Raw genomic sequence first — 22477 nt, forward strand, 5'->3', positions numbered from 1 at the left:
TTAAAACCAATACACTGTTACTTTATACACCAGAGAGTGATTTCTTTCCTAGCATCAGAAGTGAACAAGCAAGTCTGTATTGTCAACTGAAGTAATAATCTTCAAGAAAAATTTTCATTTTCAAGGAACTGTGCAAGTACAATATGAAATAATATCTACCCAAGAACTGAGAAAGGTCCAATCGATTATGATTTTTAAATCATCTGGCTTTCCTGAATTGGCATTTCATTCCGCTGTTAAATGGTGTCTTTGTCTCCATAATTGTAATGATAAAACTCTTTGTGACGTATGAGAACGTGCCATCATTCCTCCTCAAAGTAGATGAAATATATGTATCTACAAACAAGCAAACAAACACCACTCACAAAACAAACAAGCAAATAAATGAAATATATTAAAAATATATAAATAATGAGAATTATGAAGAACATGTCAGGATTAAATCATCAATAATCAATTTTTTTTTTTTTTTAAATACATACAGCTGCAGCAAACCACAATCGGGTATGCTTTGAGACTGTAATACTTCTAGTGAACTTTTTGGTTAACATTTTGCATTTCATCATTAACTAACTGAAATTGTGTTATCATAGCATATTTTCACACATTTATAACGCATATGTGTACACTTCAGAGAAAAAAATCGACAGTTTTGCAAGTATCTGAGAATTACGTTTTCCCTTTAACTTGTGAATGAGGCAAAGTGGTTCTGACCTGGTTCTTGTGAGGGTTGTCCTCCATAAGACAGTCCACCAGAGTGTAGGTGACCAAGGCGTTGCCACCAAGAGCCGCCACGTGGCGTCTCACGATGGCGTTCACCTCGGCGATGAAGCTCCTCATGAATCCGCTCACTCCACCAGACTGGGAAAGGAATGGGGATGTTGGCGGGAATTGTGAAATTACAAAAACATGAGATATTCTGCGATCAAAGTTACGAAAGTTAAAATCTAGTACAATTATGATGTTCTATAGGTGTTGCTAGTAATATGTCATCACACTGGTAGAATCATACCAGTCACATGCACCAGAGATTGTCTTTTTGCTATGATATGTAATAATACACAAACAGACACATGCAAAACAAAATATATTGTCCACAAAAGATCTTAGATGAGAATGGTATGCCACCTTAACCCTAATCAGCCTGGGGGGGGGGGCAGAATCCGCCCCCCCTCGACGTTTCGCGCAATATCTTCGCAGCGCGATAAGCTCCGCCGCGATGTTTCATGACTTTTTTCTTTCAAGTATCGCACAACTTTTGAGACCAAAATTGTTGCGCCCGTTTTGACGCGACGCCCGTTCGAAAAAAATTTGTCAACCCCAAAATTGCTCCAAAACGTGATTTTGTGTACAAATCCAGTGCAAATTGTGTTTTTTCAATCAATTCACATAAAAATTCATATCTCGACCTAGAATGGACGAAATTAATTTATTTTAACATAATAAAGCTTCGAAAAATGTCTGTGACATATTTGGCCAAAAAACAAACAAAAACAAAAGGTCGAAAAATAAAGAAATACATAAGAAATTCAAAAAACAATCAAATACATAAGAAATTAATTTCGATACAGATTTTTTTTTATCCTATGTCTCAGGAGAATGATACAAGAAACATTTTAAAAAAGAAATTAGCTTGATTAGAGCATTAATAAGTGATTTAGAGCCCAAAACTGATTTTATGCATAAATTACAATAATTAATTAATATAAAATATAAGAAAAATTTTTCGGAGAAAGCAACCATACATTTTGATAGTATACTTTGCGGGCGTTGCGTGTGCCGATTTTCGGCGCAATCACGCGTTCCATAGGCGAGATCTGAAGGGGGGGGCGGAATCCCCCCCCCCCATATGTGTGATATGTTTGAGAAGTATTATTCAGAAACTAGTTCTCCATTTAAAGAACCATGTTCCAGTAATAAATGAAGCCCATTTAGAGGGGCACTGTGGATGTCTCTATTATCTGCCTAGCTCTTGCAAACAAGTGATGTTTATCAAGTCGATGACAACTTAATCAATTCTACCATCCTTCACATCAAGATTCGAATTGATTTGAATTGTGGTCAATTGCAATACTCACCTCTCTGACTGATGTTGTCTCACGGATGAAGAAGAGGTTGAGGTTGCCGAGGTAACGGTCGATGGTTGCTCCCGGTATGATGGACAGTGGCGTTATGAGAACTTCAGGTCGCCATGACAACTTACCCTGTATAGTAGGAAGAGTTATGACTAGGTAATAACATATTCTGCATGCATTTTAATATGTCTGACTGACAGGATGAACATTTACCATGATGTATTGCATTGATAATCAAAGATTCAAGTGGGGATATTTCACAAATGTCAAGGAATACTGTAAAAGTGGACACTTTTGCGAGAGTAATTTTTTGTGCTCAGTTACGTAAATGGAATTTGTGAGATTTTGATTCCACAGAATCATAAATGTAGCAAGGAAAAACATTTGCATGCGTTCACCTGTTGAGGACAGACTGATTTTGCTGCAATACACATTTCCCATAGATCTCCCCTGCTCGAGTATACTCGGGACTTGTCCTCAACAGGTTAAGTTTTGGGCCAGTTTCTGGTCGCATAAAAATTTGTACACCACGAAAATTTCCACTTTTATAGCATGAGATTATTTTTCATCGTCAATTATAACATCACCCTATTAAACTGCACAAGATCTCTGAAAGTCAGTGTGATGACATACATGTTCAAATATGCATACAAATATACATTCAATTGAGATAAAATGCAAAGACATTACTACAGGAATTAGAAGAATATATGTCTGTTAGATTTACTAATATTCTGGCTACAGAAGTGCAGAATGCATGTTAAGGACCATCATACAAATTAATTCAAGTGGAATTCTACATCAATTGCTTTGTTCTTATATGTGTTCTCAAAGTCTGTAATTTGTCCATGAGCCAAATATGCTACCAACTAAGTAGGACCTGTAAGGGTGATTTGAACAAAACTGCATTATGTAAATTTAAAGAATACGGTGCATACATGGATAGAACTAACTTTTAATGGCCAATCATGTGAACAATTGTGACTGCAATTGTACATGGAAAGTAGTTTTACTTTAATCAGGCTCCACATAATTATAAGAACCACATAATTCTGTACCTATGTAATGTAACAAGTAGCATACCGTATAACAATCTGTTATTATCCTTTTTTATCAAAACCAAAAACACTAGTTTTGATTTCAATGACTTACCCCTAGCTGAATTCTTCTTTCCAGTCGCATTGGCTCAGATTCTACTGTGTATGATGGATGGAAACGAAAATGCTTGCATTATATCAGTGAGTTTATATAATATACTAGCATGAATGTAACTGCGCATAGTAAGCTATCATGCTATATACCAAGAACTATTTTGACAGAGAGAATTAACCAAACATTTCTAAACTGCACGGAATCTAACATTCATGGCAAGGAAATTCAAACCGCTGCCTATATAGACCCATGAAGAACCAAGTATGCAAAAACAAAACAAGAAAGTTATACTGGGTTCAGAAACTGCACATCTTATGATGACATCTTGGTTGATTTATTATCTCTTTAGATGACAAACCAACCATGATGATGATGATTCATCTTTGGATAGATACCACACCACATGATGATGATGATGATGATGATGCTGTGGATCATCATCATCATCATCATCATCATCATCATCATCATCATCATCATCATCATCATCATTTATTATATCTTTAGATGACAAACCAACCATGATGATGATGATTCATCTTTGGATAGATACCACACCACATCAGAGTGACAGAAGGAGATATAATATTAACACCTGACTACCCTGAAATTCAATAAAAGAATAAGAATGAATAGGAATAAATATTGCAAAAAACAACAACAATTCACTCAAGTAACATACATCACTATTGGCAGGTATTGACAAAAATAGGAATACAAGGCTGGATAATGCCTTGCCTTTTGAGGTAAAAAAAAAGAAAAGAAAAAGAAAAACGAATAGGAATTAACTGTTAGATAGAAATAGCGGGCAGGTGTGAATTCATAAATCACAATCGGACAGGTTTATGATGACGAACCCATGATCTGCCAGTAAAATGAGAAATTTGTAGCTATGTTTACAACTGGTTAAATACAAAAGCCGCAAGTAGCATGAATTGGTAGCAAAGGAATCTATCCCATCATGAGCTCCATTCTCTTGATCTGTAAAAACAGGTGCTCCTTTCCTCCTGACACTGCATGTGAGCATGCATTTACATTGTGGGGTTTAATATATAGTAATAAATACAATGGAATTCGGTTCACAATGAAGTGACCAACGTATTCTACACATACAGTTGTATAAAGTGCACCACTGTTTGAAAGTGTGTTCTTGGAGCATGTCAAAATCTATCACGTACTGGTACAAAACAACTTTCATGTGTATATTCACACACAAGGACAACAAATAGCTTAACTTTTGGTTTAATATTAAAACAGTCTCCTCCCCTTCAACACAGATCAAAACTCTTCCTTCTTTTTTTTTTCCTTCATCAAAATTACTAAAAAATAGAAAGATGCGAGACAATTGTTGTGCGCCTGGCAGAATGTTGTTAACACGCTTCCCTGCACATGGCCGAATGTTGTTAACCCTATGGGCACTCCCACAGCCTAGCAACTATCTGCCATGCACAGGGAAGTGTTCTCATGACAAAATGCCATGCGCACAATGAAATATCCCACCTATCTATACACACTGTGATCATGTATCACATTGTGCAACAGCTTTGTTTTTACAGTGTAAAAACTGATACAGTGCACTCCCGTTACAACGAACACGGTTATAACGAAATTTTGTTATAACGAAGTAAATCTTCTGGTCCCAAAATTAGCACCATTAAAGTCTATGGTACAAAATTTGCTTACAACAAACACGGTTATAGCGAAATTTCCGTTATAATGAAGTCATTTCCGAGCGCCACAGACAAAGAAAAACAAAAGAAATGTGCTCCGTTATAACGAAATGCAAATTGCTTTCGAAAATACGTAGCGGAACAAGCATTTATAGCGTCTCTGCATGGGTGAACACTTCACACCACTGTGTGTTCGCTCCTTGTGTCACGCACAGTTTCTGAGGGGAACTTGCATTTGTTATTGTAATACAGTTATCCCATCACATTTTACATAGCTTTCCAGTGTATGATGAGTATTCAGCAAACATAATATGATATATATACGTGGTTCCTTGTTTTCGTTATATATTGTATTTGTTCGGTTATAACGAAATTTCGTTATAACGAAAGAAAACTGCCGGTCCCAAGCATTTCGTTATAACGGGAGTGCACTGTAAAACCCAAACAAATTGAGTAAAAAATCATGTCAAACTACCTTTGGACGTTGGTTGCTGTTGCGAGTTTGTCTCCGACACTTCGTCCATGGAGAACATCATTTCTGAATCCATTGATGGCTTTGCAGATCCTGGGTCAGATGTAATCAAACACAACATGAATTAACCATGGAGGACGGACTGATTTTGCTACAACAAGCATTTCCCTTAGACACTTTCCCCGAGTATATTCGGGACTCATCCTCGACAGGTTAAGATTTTTTTCCCCTCTCAGTCTGTCTGTCCGTCTGTCTCTTTCTCTATCTTTTTCTTTTTGCATATCTGTTTAATTCTTTGTTCAATCTGCACGGAATTCACAGAAGACTACCATAAAACCACAAATTTTTGTGTGCATAAAACTTTCACAAATTTCACATGGGGTCAAGATTTGCAAAAGTACAGTGCACACGAAAGCGTTTTGTCCACGTAATATATTGACCGCATTGAGTGCATTTCAAGTTGATTTCTCAATTCCAACTTTTTTTTTTTGGTAATCATTGTGTTTGATAACTTTTGTTTGTTAAGTTTTGTCATGCATGTATATGTGGTAAACATTGCAATGTGAATGTCATTTCTTCACCTACATTGCTCACTTATAAGTTAAGTACGCATTATGATACGTTTTCTTGATTGAAAAGAACATTTTTTTGATTGGATTGAATTAAATCATTTACGTTACCTTTTTGCACTGGAACATTTTTTGCAATGGGCTTCATGCCAACCACAGCTGTAGTCAACCATATCTGAAAGCAAAAAATAGGTAAGTTATCATTGTCAACAGCTACATATAGAAGAGAAAGATGGGAACAAAAGTGACTATGATTTTCATATTGATGATAAAATATTTGTCAATATCTTTCTTTGGTTTCAATTCATTTCTTGTTTTCCACAACCACAGTACATACCGGTAGTCAGAAACATTGCATATGCCACAACATGGCAATACTAAAGAAATCAGGTTTCAATCAACTTTTAATCATTTATGGACAAGCCAAGTGATAGTCATGCTGTTTTCTCCCAGCTGTCTGCTGGTCTTGCAGTTACTGGATGAAAGCATGACCACAAATTCTTAGAGGTTGGTAGCAGTCCAACTTCCATTGTATGATCACCCCCAACCAGTGAAAGGTTTCTGTATCATACCATGCCAATAATTTGCATGCATTGAAAAAATTGAGGTATTATGAAGCATTCTACATTCGACGACACGTACAACATTCGCAGAAAAACCAGCTTCTGGTTTGTCATACCTGTATGATTTCATCTTCATCCAGGATGAATTCTATGTCCATGTTACACAGACAGCATGGTGTCAGGTTCCGGAGTTTGAAGCAAATCCCCTGAGGGTGAAAAATGGAAAAATAAAACAGCGCCATAACATAATAACATAAAAAGATAAAAAGAACTAGAAATGTTGCTATGGCGACTGGTATGCCTCCGCCATAATGCATGATTCTCCTAATAGGTCTATAGTACATGTGGACAATGTGTGATTACATTTTCACAAAATTGGCAAAATATTAAAATGACATGTTTGTCACAAATGTATTAAATGTTTACCTTCCTTGACCTATGTTTAATTGGATGAATAGGAGAGCATGTATTTGGGGATTTAAGAACTTTAACTTGACTTTGACCATTTCATAAGTTTATGCACTGAGTAATTTTCAAGGTATGGAGAAAAAGCGCAATTTCTGTATTGAACAGTAAATTGTTATCATTTTCATCTGGCCTTTGATTTATAAGAGAATCACTGTCAGGCAGAACATACATAAATTCAACATTTACTAAGTTTCAAGATAACTTGAGCCACTTCTAAGATATGGAGAAAGAAGTAAGTTCAGCACTTTCACTTGATCTTTGACCTTTTGACCTTTGACCTTCTTGGCAAAAAAAAATCCAAGAGAATCTCTATTGGGTTATACATGCATACATCAAGTTTAAAAAAAAATATCCTGCTGGCATTGCATAAATATAAAGAAAATAATAAAATTTTGAAGTATTGCCCTTGACCTTTGACCCCTGACCTTTGACCCCATGAACCATAAATTCCCTAGATAACCACTGCCAGTCAGTAGATGCATATATACTATGTTCCATGAAAATACCTTGAACAATTTCCAAGATACACTGTACAGAGAAAAAAGTGAAATTATAACAATTTACTTGACCTTTTGACCTTTGACCTTTTGACCTCATGACCCCAAACTTTCATCAGAGAATCTTGATTGAGTAGTACATGTATACACTAAGTTTCAAGAAAATATCTTCAGGCATTGCATAGATATGGGGGAAATAGTAAAATTTTAAGCATTTGACCTTGACCTTTTGACCTTTGACCTTGAGCATGTGCACCCAAAAGTTGATAGGCACAACTTCACCCCCTAATACACATACATGCCAAGTTTCATTAGGATACCTCAAAAGGTTTTGGTAGTTACCCTGTCCACAAAATTCATTACGGACGGACGGAAGGACGGACGGACGGACGGACGGACGGACGGACGGACGGACGGACGGACGGACGGACAGACAACCCGAAAACATAATGCCTCCGGCACCACTTCGTGGTGGAGGCATAAAAATATAAGAGCACTGGAATGATTACTCAGCATGCCAAGTCAGAAAGATCGCCAGATTTTTATCATGCAATCATCTACAGGCCTGTACAATCTTGCTGGGGAGTTGCACATGCAAAACCAAGTTTGGGCCGGCTGTCCACATATCTCATTCCTTCTTCAAAGATACAGAGAGGTCACTATCAGGACTGCGACCAACACATCTTCAGAAGATACAATAATAATGCTTCCTACTACTGTAAAACATGATATATTTGCGGCATGAAATTTTCCCGAATTGGAGCTGACGGCCTCTTTTGTGGCATGAAATTTTCGTGAATTGCCACTGGCGTGCAATGCATACAGTGTAGACAAGAATTTTTGCGTACATTTTATTTTCGCCAATCTTGGTGCTCGCAAAATTAAACTGCATGTGAACATTCCTCGTTTTACAGTGATATATTACCATTTATACAGCTTGGAAGTGACATCTTTAGCCTCAGTGAGTTTGGTGATCTTTAACCTTTGATCTTTGACCAAGCAGATTTGGCCTAAAATCTATTCAGTACCTCTTCACCGTATACACCATGCTTTGGCCACATATCATTAAAATCCACCCAAGAGCATTTCCTACATAATGGTATGTGATAACGGGTCTGGAACAAATGGATAGACACAAAGACAACCTGAATTAAACATGTCTCAAGCTGCCTTTGGGTCACAAGCACAAAAATGACCGTGAGAAACCGAGCTGGACTTGAGAGAGGGGTCTACCCTACGAGTGCTTTACCACATGGTCAACTGATCACTGGTCAACTGATCACTGGACCAACCTGTATCATTTCTTGGATGAGTCCCGTCACAACTTTGGTGGTTCCACAGGTATCAGAAAGGGATGACCTGCGCATCATGGTGATGGTCTGTAAGATCAACATACACACCCAAAGATTAATCTATACAAAATTGAGGGTTATTTGTCCCCCGTAAACTACAAAGATTTGCAAGAATGTATTTTACTTTCTTCCTCTATGCGTGCCCTTATCATTGGAGCTTTACCTATGTCAGTGTTCACTTCAATTTTTGAAAATATATGAAATTGAAGTGAACACTGAAATAAAGTTAATTAACAGTTGTAAAAGACAACACACACACACACACACACACACACACACACACACACACACACACACACACACAAAATGATGTCCCAACACTTTCTTCCAAATTCATGCCTTGCAAACTTAAATTTGAAATGAAGTAGATCCATGGACATACAGTTGCAGTCTCTCAGCTTTCAACACTGAGGTTCAGAATTAGACTTTCGACATTCTGACATTTCAACATGTAGGTTGAGGAGGAAATCCTCAATGAGGTAGCAAAGTATTTCAAAAGGTGTCAGATCATAAAGTCAGCAAGCGTCTGAGGAAGAGACTAATCTCACAACTTGAAATGCCCCGTTTGTTGATTAAACTGCTGTGTGCATAATCACTGACATAGGTGAATGGGGGAAAAAAACACACACAAACAAAGCAGCAACTGTATGGTGATTGTTTCAGACTTGAACTTTGCAATGGCTTCACAATCATTCTCTGACAAACTTACCTGTAGATGTTGGGTAGGCTCCATGTTCCCTGGAAACACCTCTGTTCTGCAACTCAGAAAACCTGTAACAATGATGAAGCAGAGAAATTAAGAAAGGGGAAGCAAGTACGCACATCAATAAAAACAAAACCAAAGACACAGATTAAAAAGAATAGCCACAATTTGCAATGACAGTATTTGTCTCTGAGTCAGCTAAAATTCTCTATGATGCATGGGTCTTCTTTGCTGCAACAAACGAAAGTAAACAATGTAGACTGTATAAATAAATAACATACATTAATCAGTTAAAGAATTAGAAGACATACCTTGGGGTAGGTCCTGCTCAAAGAGCTCAATCACAGATTCTGTGTCCTCAATGTCATCAATCTAATAAGAGCAAAAAAGACAACAACATTGAACAACACAAACACATTGATCTTTCAAAGTGCAAAGAGAGTGTTTTAACATGATGGAATTTACTTTCATCCAAACAACATGACAATTTTTGTTATTCCACATTTTTGTGTATTCTGATAAAGTGGATTCAGCATCATCCCCATCAAAAACTTTTGGAGTTTCATTAATAGCCTAATTCACTGATGTTCTCAAATTCACAGGAATGGGTATCATAATGTCACAGCATCCATGCAACTTTGACCTGCAACATTCAGTGACTGTTTTACTCGTCATAGTCTCACAATGCAGTAAGAAAAATGAAGTCTTGAATTTGAAAGATACAAAAGGGCAAACACCAAAGAACAATATCACTGAAAGAATTCATGTTACTAATGGATGGAATGAAAGCATGAGAAAGAAAGTGCATAAATTTGAAAGGAAGACAGTTATACATCAGCCCACCATGTATCAGGTACTGTAAAACCAAAAATGTTTACATGAATCAAGCTTCCGTTAATTTCGCAAGGAGCCACAATTTGCCTTAGTAAAATGCACATGAAAGTTTTGTCGACAAGATGCACTGAATGCCAGTCACCAATTTGCAAAATGTCTCTAGTTTTACAGTACAAACAAAAGAAGGATTGAAAGGAGAACATCCAGTCAAGAGCAAAATTTCAAAGACAGACAGAGACACATAACACATTTAAGAGAAGCAGCAGAAGTAGAAGAAGAAAAAAAAAACCCAACAACAATAAGGAGATGAGGACACAGGAGGAGAGGGAGATAATTAAGGTGGCTGAGATTTGACTTGTATGACTGACCTCTATGACAAAAGTCTCCCTGTGACCGGACGAAAGCTGGGGATCCGGCAGCTCCTCTGCGCTGGTGTGGCTCGTGGGTGCCCCGTCAACTTCTGCACCGCTGCTCTCCTGTCAAGAAGTCAAACGAAAGTTGAATGCTGTGTTTCTGATTCACACACAGACTGAACTTCATCCTTATTCCCTTTTTTTCTTTCGAACATACTTTCTCTTGCACCTAATTGATGAATTTGAATACTTTCTCTTTGTAATAATTCTCTGCGTTTTTATATATTTCTACGTTGCAACATTCTTTGTACACCAAGGCTCCATATTGCATTCTGGCAAGACTAGCCTAACATACGCAAGATGTATGGAAGGAGGTACAGAAGCATACATGTGTAGTACTGTACTAACATTCATATTAAAACACACACATACAGTCAATACACACAGTCAAGACAATACACACTCACACACATACGAAAGGTACACACAAGCACATATGCAAATAAAACAGGAATGCACCAACAGTGTGAAGGTTCAACTTCACAAACCAAAGCAAATAATGCAAATCAAAATCTTGCCATCTTGCTGCAGTTACCATGTAGGCCAATAGAGAAAAATGATATGTTGCTGAGACTACATAATTTCCCTTGCTAACCTTCCTTCCAAGACTGCTTACACTTGTAAGAACACTTTTTTACCTGTGGATGATTGAGACCATAGGTCTCTTTATTTCTGGAGGTGATTGCATCCAATTTCTCCTGGAAAATCTGCACCTGTTTGTCCGTTGTGCCACTTGTGTCCTGCAAAGTGTAACGACACAGAACATGGTATCCCTGATAACCAATCTCTGGTAGACATACATGTACATTGAGTACATGCATTAATCTTCCTGTCAATTTACGGCGTAAAATACATATTGGCAGAGCATGAGTCTGACATAATGTTATTGCAGTGTATTAGAGTTTATGGATGTTTCTGTTCTTACTGCCTAGTAACAAAGAAATTCATTCACCTACACCTTCCCATTAAGTTCCATAGGCATGCATTATCTTAGGGAGTGTTGGTGCTGAACTTTTCGAGGCCAGAATCAGCATTTTGAAACATGATTAAATTTGTGCATTTACGATCAGCATTTCGCTCCAATCACGTTTACAGGGGAAGCATTAACACAAATTACATTTTAAGACATTTACAATGATGCCATCTCAATGCCTTTCCAGTCTGTGTGTACATGCAAACACTGATTCCTCCACTAAAGTCCATGGTCTACATGGCTGCAATTATCAGGATCCACTGACTCAATACGAGCTTACATCTCACCTGTCTCGAAATTCGAAGGGACGAAGGACGGGGTAGGGCTGAGACAAAACTAACACTAACACAAAACACATTTTAAGACATTTACAATGATGTCATCTCAATGCCTTTCCAGTCTGTGTGTATAAGTAGACACTGATTCCTCCACTAAATTCCATGGTCTACATGGCTGCAATTATCACGATACATTGCCTTACTACGAGCTTACGTCTCACCTGTCTTGAAATTCGAAGGGATGAAGGAGGGGGTAGGGCTGAGACAAAGACAGCTGTGGCAGTCTGTAGATAGAAAGATTCAGATTCCATGACATACTGTCAAAGTGGAAATTTTTGCGGTGTTGAAATCTTCGCGCATTTCGCGCAACAAGTAACCAGCGTGAAAATAAAAGCATGCAAATATATTTGCATGCCAAATGTTCCAGTATTTGATGTCTTAATTCCGCGGAATCAAAAACATGCGAAACTCTTTTTACCCGGCTGAGCGCAAAAAATTGGTCGCGTGAAAATATCTATTTTTTCAGTAATGCTAGTGGGAAACTGGCAAGACTTTTTTAAAAAGTCTTTGTCAATAATCATGCATGTCTTATCACTGCTTGTTGGTGGACTTCAAGGAAAACTCTGCCCAAGATATATATGTGGATTCAGTAATTCAGAAGTGTAAGTAGATCAAATCAGTAAAGTGCGAGAAATATCAAACAATACATTCAAAATCAATGAATTTTTGTAGTCTTCTTATCTATAGCAAGGGTGGCACGTGGATTTTAACGAAACATAAAAATGCATAGAGGTATTTTGGGGATAGATTCCCTTTCAAGTGCCCTATCAGCATGCTTTACAAATCAAAAGACCACCATGCATATCAAAGATATTTTGAATTCACAGAGTATGAGTTACAATGTATAAAGGAGTCTCACATATTCATGTCTTTTCTATACATGGTAACATGTGATGACATCCTGAAAGATGCAATTCACTATGCAAATTGAGTTCTCTAACTTTCAGCAAAAGCACTCTCTGGCTCCCTCTCCAGATGGTCAGTTCTCAATCTGCTAGCTGGGTATTTTAGAATGCAAAGGATTTCAAATACTCACCGCTGTCCCCACCAGCAGAGTCTCTCCAACACTGACCTGGACTTTCAGACCAAACAGGCAGTTCATTCCTTTCACCTGTAATACAAACAGAAAACAAATGTCATGCAGGCATGGAGACAAGTTACGACTAGTAAGGTCTTAATGAGAGTTACTGTGTTACACACAAACTATGTAGGAACAGAACGACCCCTGGTTGATATCGAAACCTAACACAGTGCCTGTAGATATGTTTGTGGATTAAACATATGTTTATGATTTCACCAAGCATGCGATACCACAGAGCAAAGAGATCAATGGGAGTTTAAAATGATCACTACATTTGATTCACATTCCTTTGAGACACTGTAGGACACTACGTATATGCCTATAAAATTAATTGAGTAACTTTCGACAATGAGACAATGTTAACCAGTTGGAGAATGAGCACTGTTCCCGAGTATATGCAGGGAGGTGTCTATGGGAAATGTGTGTTATAGCAAAATCACCTTGTCCTCAATGGGTTAATGTAACTCCTGCAAAGTTGTACACTAATTTTAATGTGCAGTTGTCTACACAAAACATAATGGCCCATTCACACTATTTGTGGCCAAGTGGCTGGTATGCGACAAATAGATTAAAAAAAATAACAACGCAGATAGACTCCACACATTACTTTATATGTATGACAACTTATTGAACACTTGCCATCTGAACAAACAATTATCTAAAACTGAAGAAGCAATCATTTTTCATCAGTCATTAAAAAAAAGACTTCCTCCATTAAATATCATTCTCTCCTTGCAGCTACAACACTGTATGTTCATGGTCTAGCAATGTCTACCTTGAGTTTGTTGATCATCTGTCTATGAAGTTCATACTCCATGAAGGGGAGAGCCTGGAAAAAAAAATAATTTAAATAAACCCATTACAGCTTTATATCAAACAGAATGCATTTAAATGTCAGGAATCTTCAATAGCATTAAATGATTTACTGAAGTAACCAAACAATCATTTTACCCACTCATCATTGTTTGGGCTTGCTTCTGATTGTATATTTCCCAGTCATTTCATTGAGGCCTGTGTTTGCATATGTGTATTGCAAGAAAATGTCACCAAGCATTAAAAAGAAGCTTTCCTTAGCTGGACAAATATACATGCAGCTTTGAAACAGAAAGATAACAGACATTAATAAAAGAAACTGTAATCTTTCCATCAAATTCACTTTTTCATCAGCATAACACAAATAAACATGAATTTAGATCACAAATGCAGACACTCTTGTCTACATTTTGAGAACCTCGTATACCAGGTTCCCGTATGGAACTGTTTAACTGCCACACAAACGCTCGGCAACTGTTCCCCCTTACTTTTTTTTCCAGACATATAACTTTGGACACATCATTCATCCCCTATTTTCTGAATGAATAACAACGATTGTGTACATCACAGTTCTACATTATAACCCTTTTTACACAAAATGAATACATTTTCATTTTTGAATGCACTGAGTCATACATCCTGAAACAGGGCAAGAGGTGATATAAATTGGTCATGCATGAGAATAGTGAGATGCAACTTACGTCACTTATGAGAGCTGCATTAGCTTCCCCGGTGGTCTTCTTTTTGCTTCGACAAACTCTGGAAAACAGACGGAAATAGATGAAGTTTTGCTCTAAATCTACTCTTTGACAATTATTCACACAGTTCTATTAAAAGCAAAGTAGTTTAGTTTTCGTTTCTGCTCACTTCTTTTTTGTTTTCTTTCTCAGCAGTCTAACCAGAAAATGAAAAGAAAAACAGGACTGTAGAGTAATTATGAGAAGAACAGGAATTTACATCACCAGACCTCTGACTTTGCTACAGCCCTGCAATATGTTTATAAATTTCCAATCTATTTCACACACACACACACACAAATCATTAAAAAAAAAATTATAGATATATTTTACATAAAGATGCCTTTTAAACACTTTTTAAGTTCCATGATATGAAAGTGTCATATCTGCCTACATCATGGTCTTATTTCTTAATTTCTTTCGTACATTTACCATTTCCTTTTTTTAAAGGTCAGTTGTCATTGTTCAAACTTGAAAAAAGCCATCACGCCATTCGATTCGATGTCTTCTTCGTGCACATGCTCAAAGAATATGGTGATACATTTCACTGTTCACACAAACATAAAGCATGTACCTATATGAGTACTGGAGGCCCCTGTGAACAGTATATATATACTACTTTTGTTTATTGTGCGCTGCTCATTGAGCTACACACTACCTTGTCTACTTCAGAATAAGAATGAGAGTTAGAATCGGGTGTGCTGGCTGCATGTTCTCAACTTTAATCTTAGCTCACTGTAAATCAAATGGATTTAACAGTGTGATTGACAGTTTGTTCACAGTGAGTGATCATTTTGAGCAAATATCATTATTCAATACTGATCTTATCCTCATGATTTTCTTCAATTAAAAAAAAAAATCTGGACTGCAATACCACCACTACATACTTGTCTATCTATTTTTTAGTCTATTCCTATAAAGGGAAATTCTGGACCAATCAAAACCTACAGGTAGTATGATTTAAAGCAAAAGTATCATTTTATAAATACAACTGAGAAACTTTGATTAGATTTGAAGAAAGAAAAATAAGGAAGTTATAAAATTGTGAAGTTTCACTGACTTTCACCAAAAAAAAAAAAAAGAAGTTCTTGAACAGTCAATATGACCATGCAAATAGTTGAGTTGATAAAGTCACTGTAAGTTCCCTACATTTAATCTGATTTTTATCAACTTTTCACAATTGTGCTTCGACATTTTACTCTTTCTTTTCAGACTAACTTTTAATTGGTCCAGAATTTCTCGTTAAGCGAGACATTGCTGTCTCAAGATTTGTACAAGACAGCCCTATTAGTCAGACAGCATCGGCAAATTAAAAAAAAAAAGAAAGAAAGTGGGTGTCAACAGTCAAGACTGAAACTCACCTTGCCTGAATGCAGCAGCCATGCCCTGTATACTGCAGGTTGGGTGGCGGTTCGATGGTGGTGAACAGGACATCTGGAACTTTGTTACGCCTGGGGAAATAAAAATCAGCCATGAATGTGAATGCAAATTAAAACATCATCAACTGCAATATGCAGATATAAGACAAATTAGTGCACATCAGCACATGTATAATGAACAACTGGTGGCTGGCTGTATTACACATTGGAGGATGTGGTAATTCTAAATATGTCAATTGACATTTTGGAGCAACAGTTCTGTAAAACAAACCATACTTGACTTTCGAGACAAAAATTCACATCATCACAGTGAAGCACAGGATGCTACTCATATCCATTGCTCTAGGAGCTCCAGAAAAAAAAAAAGTGGGCGGAAAAAATTTACGTTCATATGAATTCTGAGATATTTTATGGCATTTGTGGTTCGGAATGTGTACGGCACATATGCAACATCCCTCTTCACCCAATCCGTCTCCAGCATCTGTGTATCAGTTCAATCTCATTCGACGCATACCTGCATATTGCACACTTTGTGATTTGAACGGGAAAAGGAAGAGCTGACTCGTTGTACGGGAGGTGACACATGGAGCAGTGTGGGTATGAGTCAAGGCCAGGGATTCCAGCATCATTCCTGTCAACAACAAAAAAGCCATTTAAACATTCTAAAAGAAGAATAAAAACCAACACATAAGTAAACAAATCAACAGACAAACTTCTAAACTAACCATACCTTTTAACATCCTTGTTTTATATCTGAATTGCGCAAGTTGCAGCATTACAAGGAGCAGTTTAGCTAAAGTGTAGTTACTGTTACTTTTATGCATTGTATAAACAGTAAGTCCCTGATATTATTTTCCAAATCTAATGTTATTAGATATATTCCTCTATGCATCTACCTTTATCTTTATATCTGTTTTCTACATGAAATAACAGCAACAATACTAGGATTGCATATAAATGTACTTTCAAAGTTGGGACAGCTTGCTTTAAATTTACAAAATGTTCATAGTGTATACAATATCAAGAATCTTGAACTCTCCTACTTTTGTGCCACATCACACTAATTGCAAATATGATCTTAGACACTCTGGAGTACATATATATTGAACTTTTATTGAGCTAGAACTGGTCATGTCCACTTTAGACATGCACTGTGACACAAGGTCCATTCAAAGAATACTGAGAATTAAGTTTTTGAAGGTGCACTTCTATCAAATGTGAAGTACACCTTAGAGTTATAAACATACATAAAATTATACATATAAATAAGTACATACATATAGATAATGAATAGATAGATAGATAGATAGATAGATAGATAGATAGATAGATAGATAGATAGATAGATAGATAGATAGATAGATAGATAGATAGAGATAGAGAGAGGGGGAGAGGGCTGGCTAGCTGTATAGTTTGACACAGACATTCAATAGAGACAGACAGACAGACAAAAAGAAAAAGAGAGAAATAAAGATTAGCCACAGGTGTAGCAGTTATCTACTTTTCTATGATTGGGGGCGTTGTTGCCTGCTGCTCCTTGTAAAACTCAGTCCTATCCAGAGACATAGTGAGGACTGGACTGTTCTGCTGATTGAGGGCGCTCTGTTGGACAGCCTCCAAGTTCACAATCGCAGCAGTGCCAGAGGCAGACAGCAAACAGATTTCTTCACTAAGTAGGTGAGGGACAACAAAAAGAGGAAAAACAATAAATTAGATGATGAAATACATATGACACAATCTTACTTGCATTGTGCATTAATGTCAGTAAAATCAAAAATTAAAATCAATTTCTCTACTAAGGAATCCAGTGGCATCGTTTCCACTATATCAGAGACTAAAACTCTCCTGCTTTTGACGGGAAACCTCCCGCCAAATGCCCAATTTGGCAATATATCCTGTTCTCCCGTGTGATATTTAATTTCTCCCGCCCTGGCTCTGTGTCTCCCACTGGATATGATTTCTTATTTAGTGTCATTGTATGTTGAAAAATAAGCCAGAGATAGCGCAAGATAGCATCAAGAACCCCCGAGCTTCCAGGGCCCTTAAGTGGCCCCTGGACCCCGGCTGCAAGGAGCTTCGCGCACATCAAGTTGGAGTCTCCCGTTTGCTAGGGGTTTCAGGCGGGAATCTCCAAATCAGAAGGTGCTTGGGGTTGGAGTCTCTGCTATATCAACCCGTTGAGGACGGACTGATTTTGCTACAACACGCATTCCCCATAGACACTCGTCCTCAATGGGTTAAGAGGGAAATTCCATGCTGATATTATGTTGCTTTGTGTGAAAACAGAAAAATCATAGAAGTAGATCAGTGGACATTTTTTTTTTGGGGGGGGGGAAACAACTTCTACATGTATCTTCCATCTTTTGACACTAAGAACTAGCATTCTCAGCAGCGCAATTTCTATAATGACATTCTTGAAGAAATTGCTGAGATGTCATACACTGGTATCAGCGCATAGAATATTCAAACATAGTCGATGCATACCAGAAATTAAAAAAAAGAAGGTCTGACTGGAAGAATCAATTACCAAATGCTGGTGGTCTCCTTGTATCCAACCACAGCATGGCATCCCATGGCAACGGCATGGGAGCGAATCTCAGTTCTGAGCTCCCTCCACCAAGCATCCCTCGTCTCCGGTTCATCTGTCCAGGAAGTATGAGAAAGAGAGAGCAAGATTGTGACGACTCATTCAAGAGTCCCCATATGATGCAATAGTCATTAGACCAATGCAAATAGTAACAACAATTACGATACTGATAAAAACATGTATAATGATAATGATGATAATATGAATCATAATTATCACGGAGAGTCAGTCATCAGACATTATGATTCTTTGATTGAATTGGTCTTGGTTCACTACCCTCCACGTTACATTCAATAATCACAACTAGCACAAGAATGCTAAAATACAATTTCCTGTCAGCAAATGTGTGCACCGAAGCGTAAGCTTATTCATAACTGTTAACTTTACTCAAGCAAGATTCTTTGGTTGCGTGTGTGCTGTATACAAAACAGTACACAATGCACTACACTGATGATGAGCCAAGTGCTCAAAATGTACATACAATGCGTAGGATCCAACCAAGCAAACTGCACATCAGGTACAGGCAGTCAGAAACTGACAGTGAATTATTCCTTGTTCCCAATGAGCTTTGCACAGATATGCACTCCCATATTCTACTAAAGTGTGAACAAGCATGGCCATGCATACACGTAAACTGTAACATTGATGACTGTCAGCCATTTATAAAACAACAACTACTAGGAGATTTTGCCTAGTGAAAAGCTACCTGGGTTGTGGATTCTGTCCAAGAGTTTGACAGATCTAGCCGAGACCATCCCACCAAGGTGGACCAGAAAGCCGGCGGGAAATGACGAGATGGTGAAGAAGGGATATTCCTGGAGAAAGAAATAGAGGAAAGCAGGGCACTTACTAGTGGCAAATTGCTTAACACTGCACTGACTTTGACTCTAATGTCATATCACATAGGTTTCACTGAGCAAGGGACAAGCAGATTCACACGATATCTCTCTTGTATCATCACCATGCTTAATTTTCTATTGTATGCAGAACAATATTGTTTAAATCCCTACAGGCACAGCATTCTATGGGTTACCATGGGATTATGATTGGGGATTTTTGGCATGCAAAGTGTTAAGTCTTTGTTAGCAGGGGGAAAACAAAAGTTGTTTAAACTTTGCAATGGCAAGCAGTGGCATTGGATGTTGAGAATGAACTGCTGCAGAACGGCACACAAACTCAGGATGATGTAGTGCACACAAAAACAAATAGGATTGTAAAAAGGATAGTATCATTAGTATACAGAGGAGGAGAGAGAGAAGACACCTGTTTAACCCTTCCTTTCTCTTGTTGTCCAATTGGCATGATGACTTGCATGTACACTACAATGCTTTCCTCACCAAATAGCACAGATGTTTGAAAACTAATCATCAATAGATAAAGTTTTTGATACATATAGTCCCCCTACTCTCCACTGCATCGCCACAGCCTACCAGTTGGACTAAGGTACATTGCTACAGCTGAGTAGACTCACAAATTTGCAACTCGGTCAATATGTGACCGTGCAACACAAAACCAACAAAAAAGTTACTTTACTGATTTTGTGTGAAGACTGAAAATAGGTAAAATTGGTCAACCCAGCCAATCTTTAGTTTTTGAAATATTTTCTGAAAGAGCAAGTCTTCTTTTACATTATACTAAAGTTTGGGATCATAAAATGAACAGGAAATTGGGCTTTTAGGATTTTTTTCTTGAACACTTTGTGGTGGAATAGTGTGATTAGGTGTGTCTTATACAGTCCCCTTTTCATTTCTTGAAAACCCTATCCATACTCTTCACTTCCATCCCTAATAACTTTAAAAAGATAGTGCTACTGCTTTGAAAGTTGGTATGAATCATCTACAAATGTGTTGATAAAGGATGCCTAATTTCAACTTAATATGATAATCCCTCCCATGGTTTACATCCTGTTTTTGTTCCAGTCATCACACAGCTAGCACAGCTTGGTATACGATTAAGTGCTTGAACAGATCCTGTACTTTAGAGCCTCTTTTCTCAGTTCACACTTTCCAGAGAGTGCACTTTCTTTCCAACATTAGGATACGTTAGGAGAGTTTGTTTGAACTGAGTTATGCATCATTTCAAAGCTTAAAGTCTGCTCTTTCAGAATCTGCCCTTAACTGAGAATCCATGTCTGGCGACTTTTTGTTAATTTAGTGATGTGGGTGATGTATGGGAGGGATAATTGAATGAGGATAAAAAAGCTTGGCAGTTTAACCCTACAGTGTAAGTCCTTGAAGACACAAATAGTTAACAACTTTCTTTGTGTGTTGTATCACTTCATCAGACAAGTTGACCCATCAAACGCTGGGGAAATTTTCCTGTAGAAAATAATTATCATCATCTTATCAGCATTACAGTACATTGGTGCCTCTGAATATCACTACATAATTATATAATTTTGATGAAAGATGAGATCAGAACTAGTTATATTAAATCTGCACAAAATCTGAAAAAAATTTACAAACAATTGTCAATATGAGGGAGAAACTGGAAAATAAGCTTCTAAAATTGTTTCAAATGGAAGAATCGGCAATAAATCAATTGTTAAGTCTTAGAAGCTTCTTGAAACTCGGCAAACAAAACAAACAATTTTACATGAATCATGAAGGCTGAACTCAAAAGAGATTTGTTTGACTGTACTTTTGTGAAATACTATAAAGAATAAATTAATAAATCATAATAAAAAAGATACAGCTCAAAACACTCTGAAATGTGGTTTTTATACCTCAATGGGTAAATTTATCATAGCATAATGATAGCTGGTAATTCAAAAGCAACACAAAATCTTGCAGGTTTCAGCAAAGTAGCAGCAAACATTGCCATTGTGAATCCTGATTGCATACACTTGAAGGTGAAATGAATATAAGGTTATGGTTATCTGGCTGTCTGATTACTACTGTAGCAATGTTATCATAATGGAGAAAAGAGCAAACATAAATCTTGTACATTATGTTCTGTTCTTAATGAAATAAAACTGTGCAGTTTATACGAACTGAAAACATTTCATTCACAGCACACACACACACACACACACACACACACACACACATACACACACACACCACCTTGGGTTTTGTTGGGTTTTTATTGGGGGGGGTAGGCAAGGGGGCAGGGTCAGAATGGAGGGTATTTTATCTGTGTTGTTTCTTTGTTTTAACAATTCTGAAACAGATTCTTCACATTTTGGAGCTAATCAATCAAAAAGTATTTTAAGTTTAAATTCAGCAAAAATGAAAATAAAACACACCACTTACAATACAAATTTTCATAACAAGTGCCAAACAAATTCACCTTTCCTACTCCTGATTATTATGACCAAAATCACTTCAAACCATCATCGATTTCCTCTGATTTCCATGGCACTTGGTTGTGTCAATGATCTGCAAATTGTCACAAAGTTATCTTGAGACTGACTCCACAGAGACCCTTCATCTGCTTTGTGTTTACAGGAATGACTTCTCCAAGTGAATTAGTTTTATGTAAGCCCCAAAAAATGGTTCACACAGAGAAAAGGTCATTACATCTTTTTCATGAACATGACAGAAAGTCAATTAAACTCAATATTAAACAGAAAGGCCCTCCACCATTTATAGTCAAGATGATTTGAACAATTTCATGTCATAGAATCCAGGGGATGTGAGATGTCAGATTTGATATTAGCTAAGGTTCAACCTCAGAAAATAACACTTGTTTTTCATTTTAGATTGAAATGTTGAGGACAGGAGAAAAACAAATCCTTTTGAAACCACACACACACACTGGGTAGAGTGGCAACAAGTTAGTAACACACTGAATCTAATG

The 22477-nt window shown here is 37.3% G+C and overlaps 1 protein-coding gene across 1 annotated transcript in view; it reads right to left on the bottom strand.

Annotated features, from left to right (window-relative positions):
• The window catches only part of LOC139735687 (C2 domain-containing protein 5-like), a 34192-nt gene that overhangs the window by 1937 nt on the left and 9778 nt on the right, over positions 1–22477 (bottom strand). Inside the window, exons 12-31 of the mRNA XM_071646432.1 lie at positions 19383–19491; positions 18617–18731; positions 17591–17758; positions 16604–16720; positions 16072–16161; positions 14675–14732; positions 13936–13989; positions 13116–13190; positions 12241–12303; positions 11407–11508; positions 10724–10828; positions 9833–9893; positions 9528–9589; positions 8759–8845; positions 6618–6707; positions 6050–6113; positions 5370–5462; positions 3228–3271; positions 2079–2204; positions 715–861 (exon numbers count right to left, since the gene is read on the bottom strand). Coding sequence (XP_071502533.1) covers positions 715–861; positions 2079–2204; positions 3228–3271; positions 5370–5462; positions 6050–6113; positions 6618–6707; positions 8759–8845; positions 9528–9589; positions 9833–9893; positions 10724–10828; positions 11407–11508; positions 12241–12303; positions 13116–13190; positions 13936–13989; positions 14675–14732; positions 16072–16161; positions 16604–16720; positions 17591–17758; positions 18617–18731; positions 19383–19491 — 1830 coding nt within the window. The remainder of the gene's footprint in view (positions 1–714; positions 862–2078; positions 2205–3227; positions 3272–5369; positions 5463–6049; positions 6114–6617; positions 6708–8758; positions 8846–9527; positions 9590–9832; positions 9894–10723; positions 10829–11406; positions 11509–12240; positions 12304–13115; positions 13191–13935; positions 13990–14674; positions 14733–16071; positions 16162–16603; positions 16721–17590; positions 17759–18616; positions 18732–19382; positions 19492–22477) is intronic.

The sequence above is a fragment of the Diadema antillarum genome, unplaced genomic scaffold (assembly GCF_040938485.1).
Source record: "Diadema antillarum isolate AM-2024a unplaced genomic scaffold, OU_Dant_1.0 seq00000590_RagTag, whole genome shotgun sequence".
Classification (NCBI taxonomy): Eukaryota; Metazoa; Echinodermata; class Echinoidea; order Diadematoida; family Diadematidae; genus Diadema; species Diadema antillarum.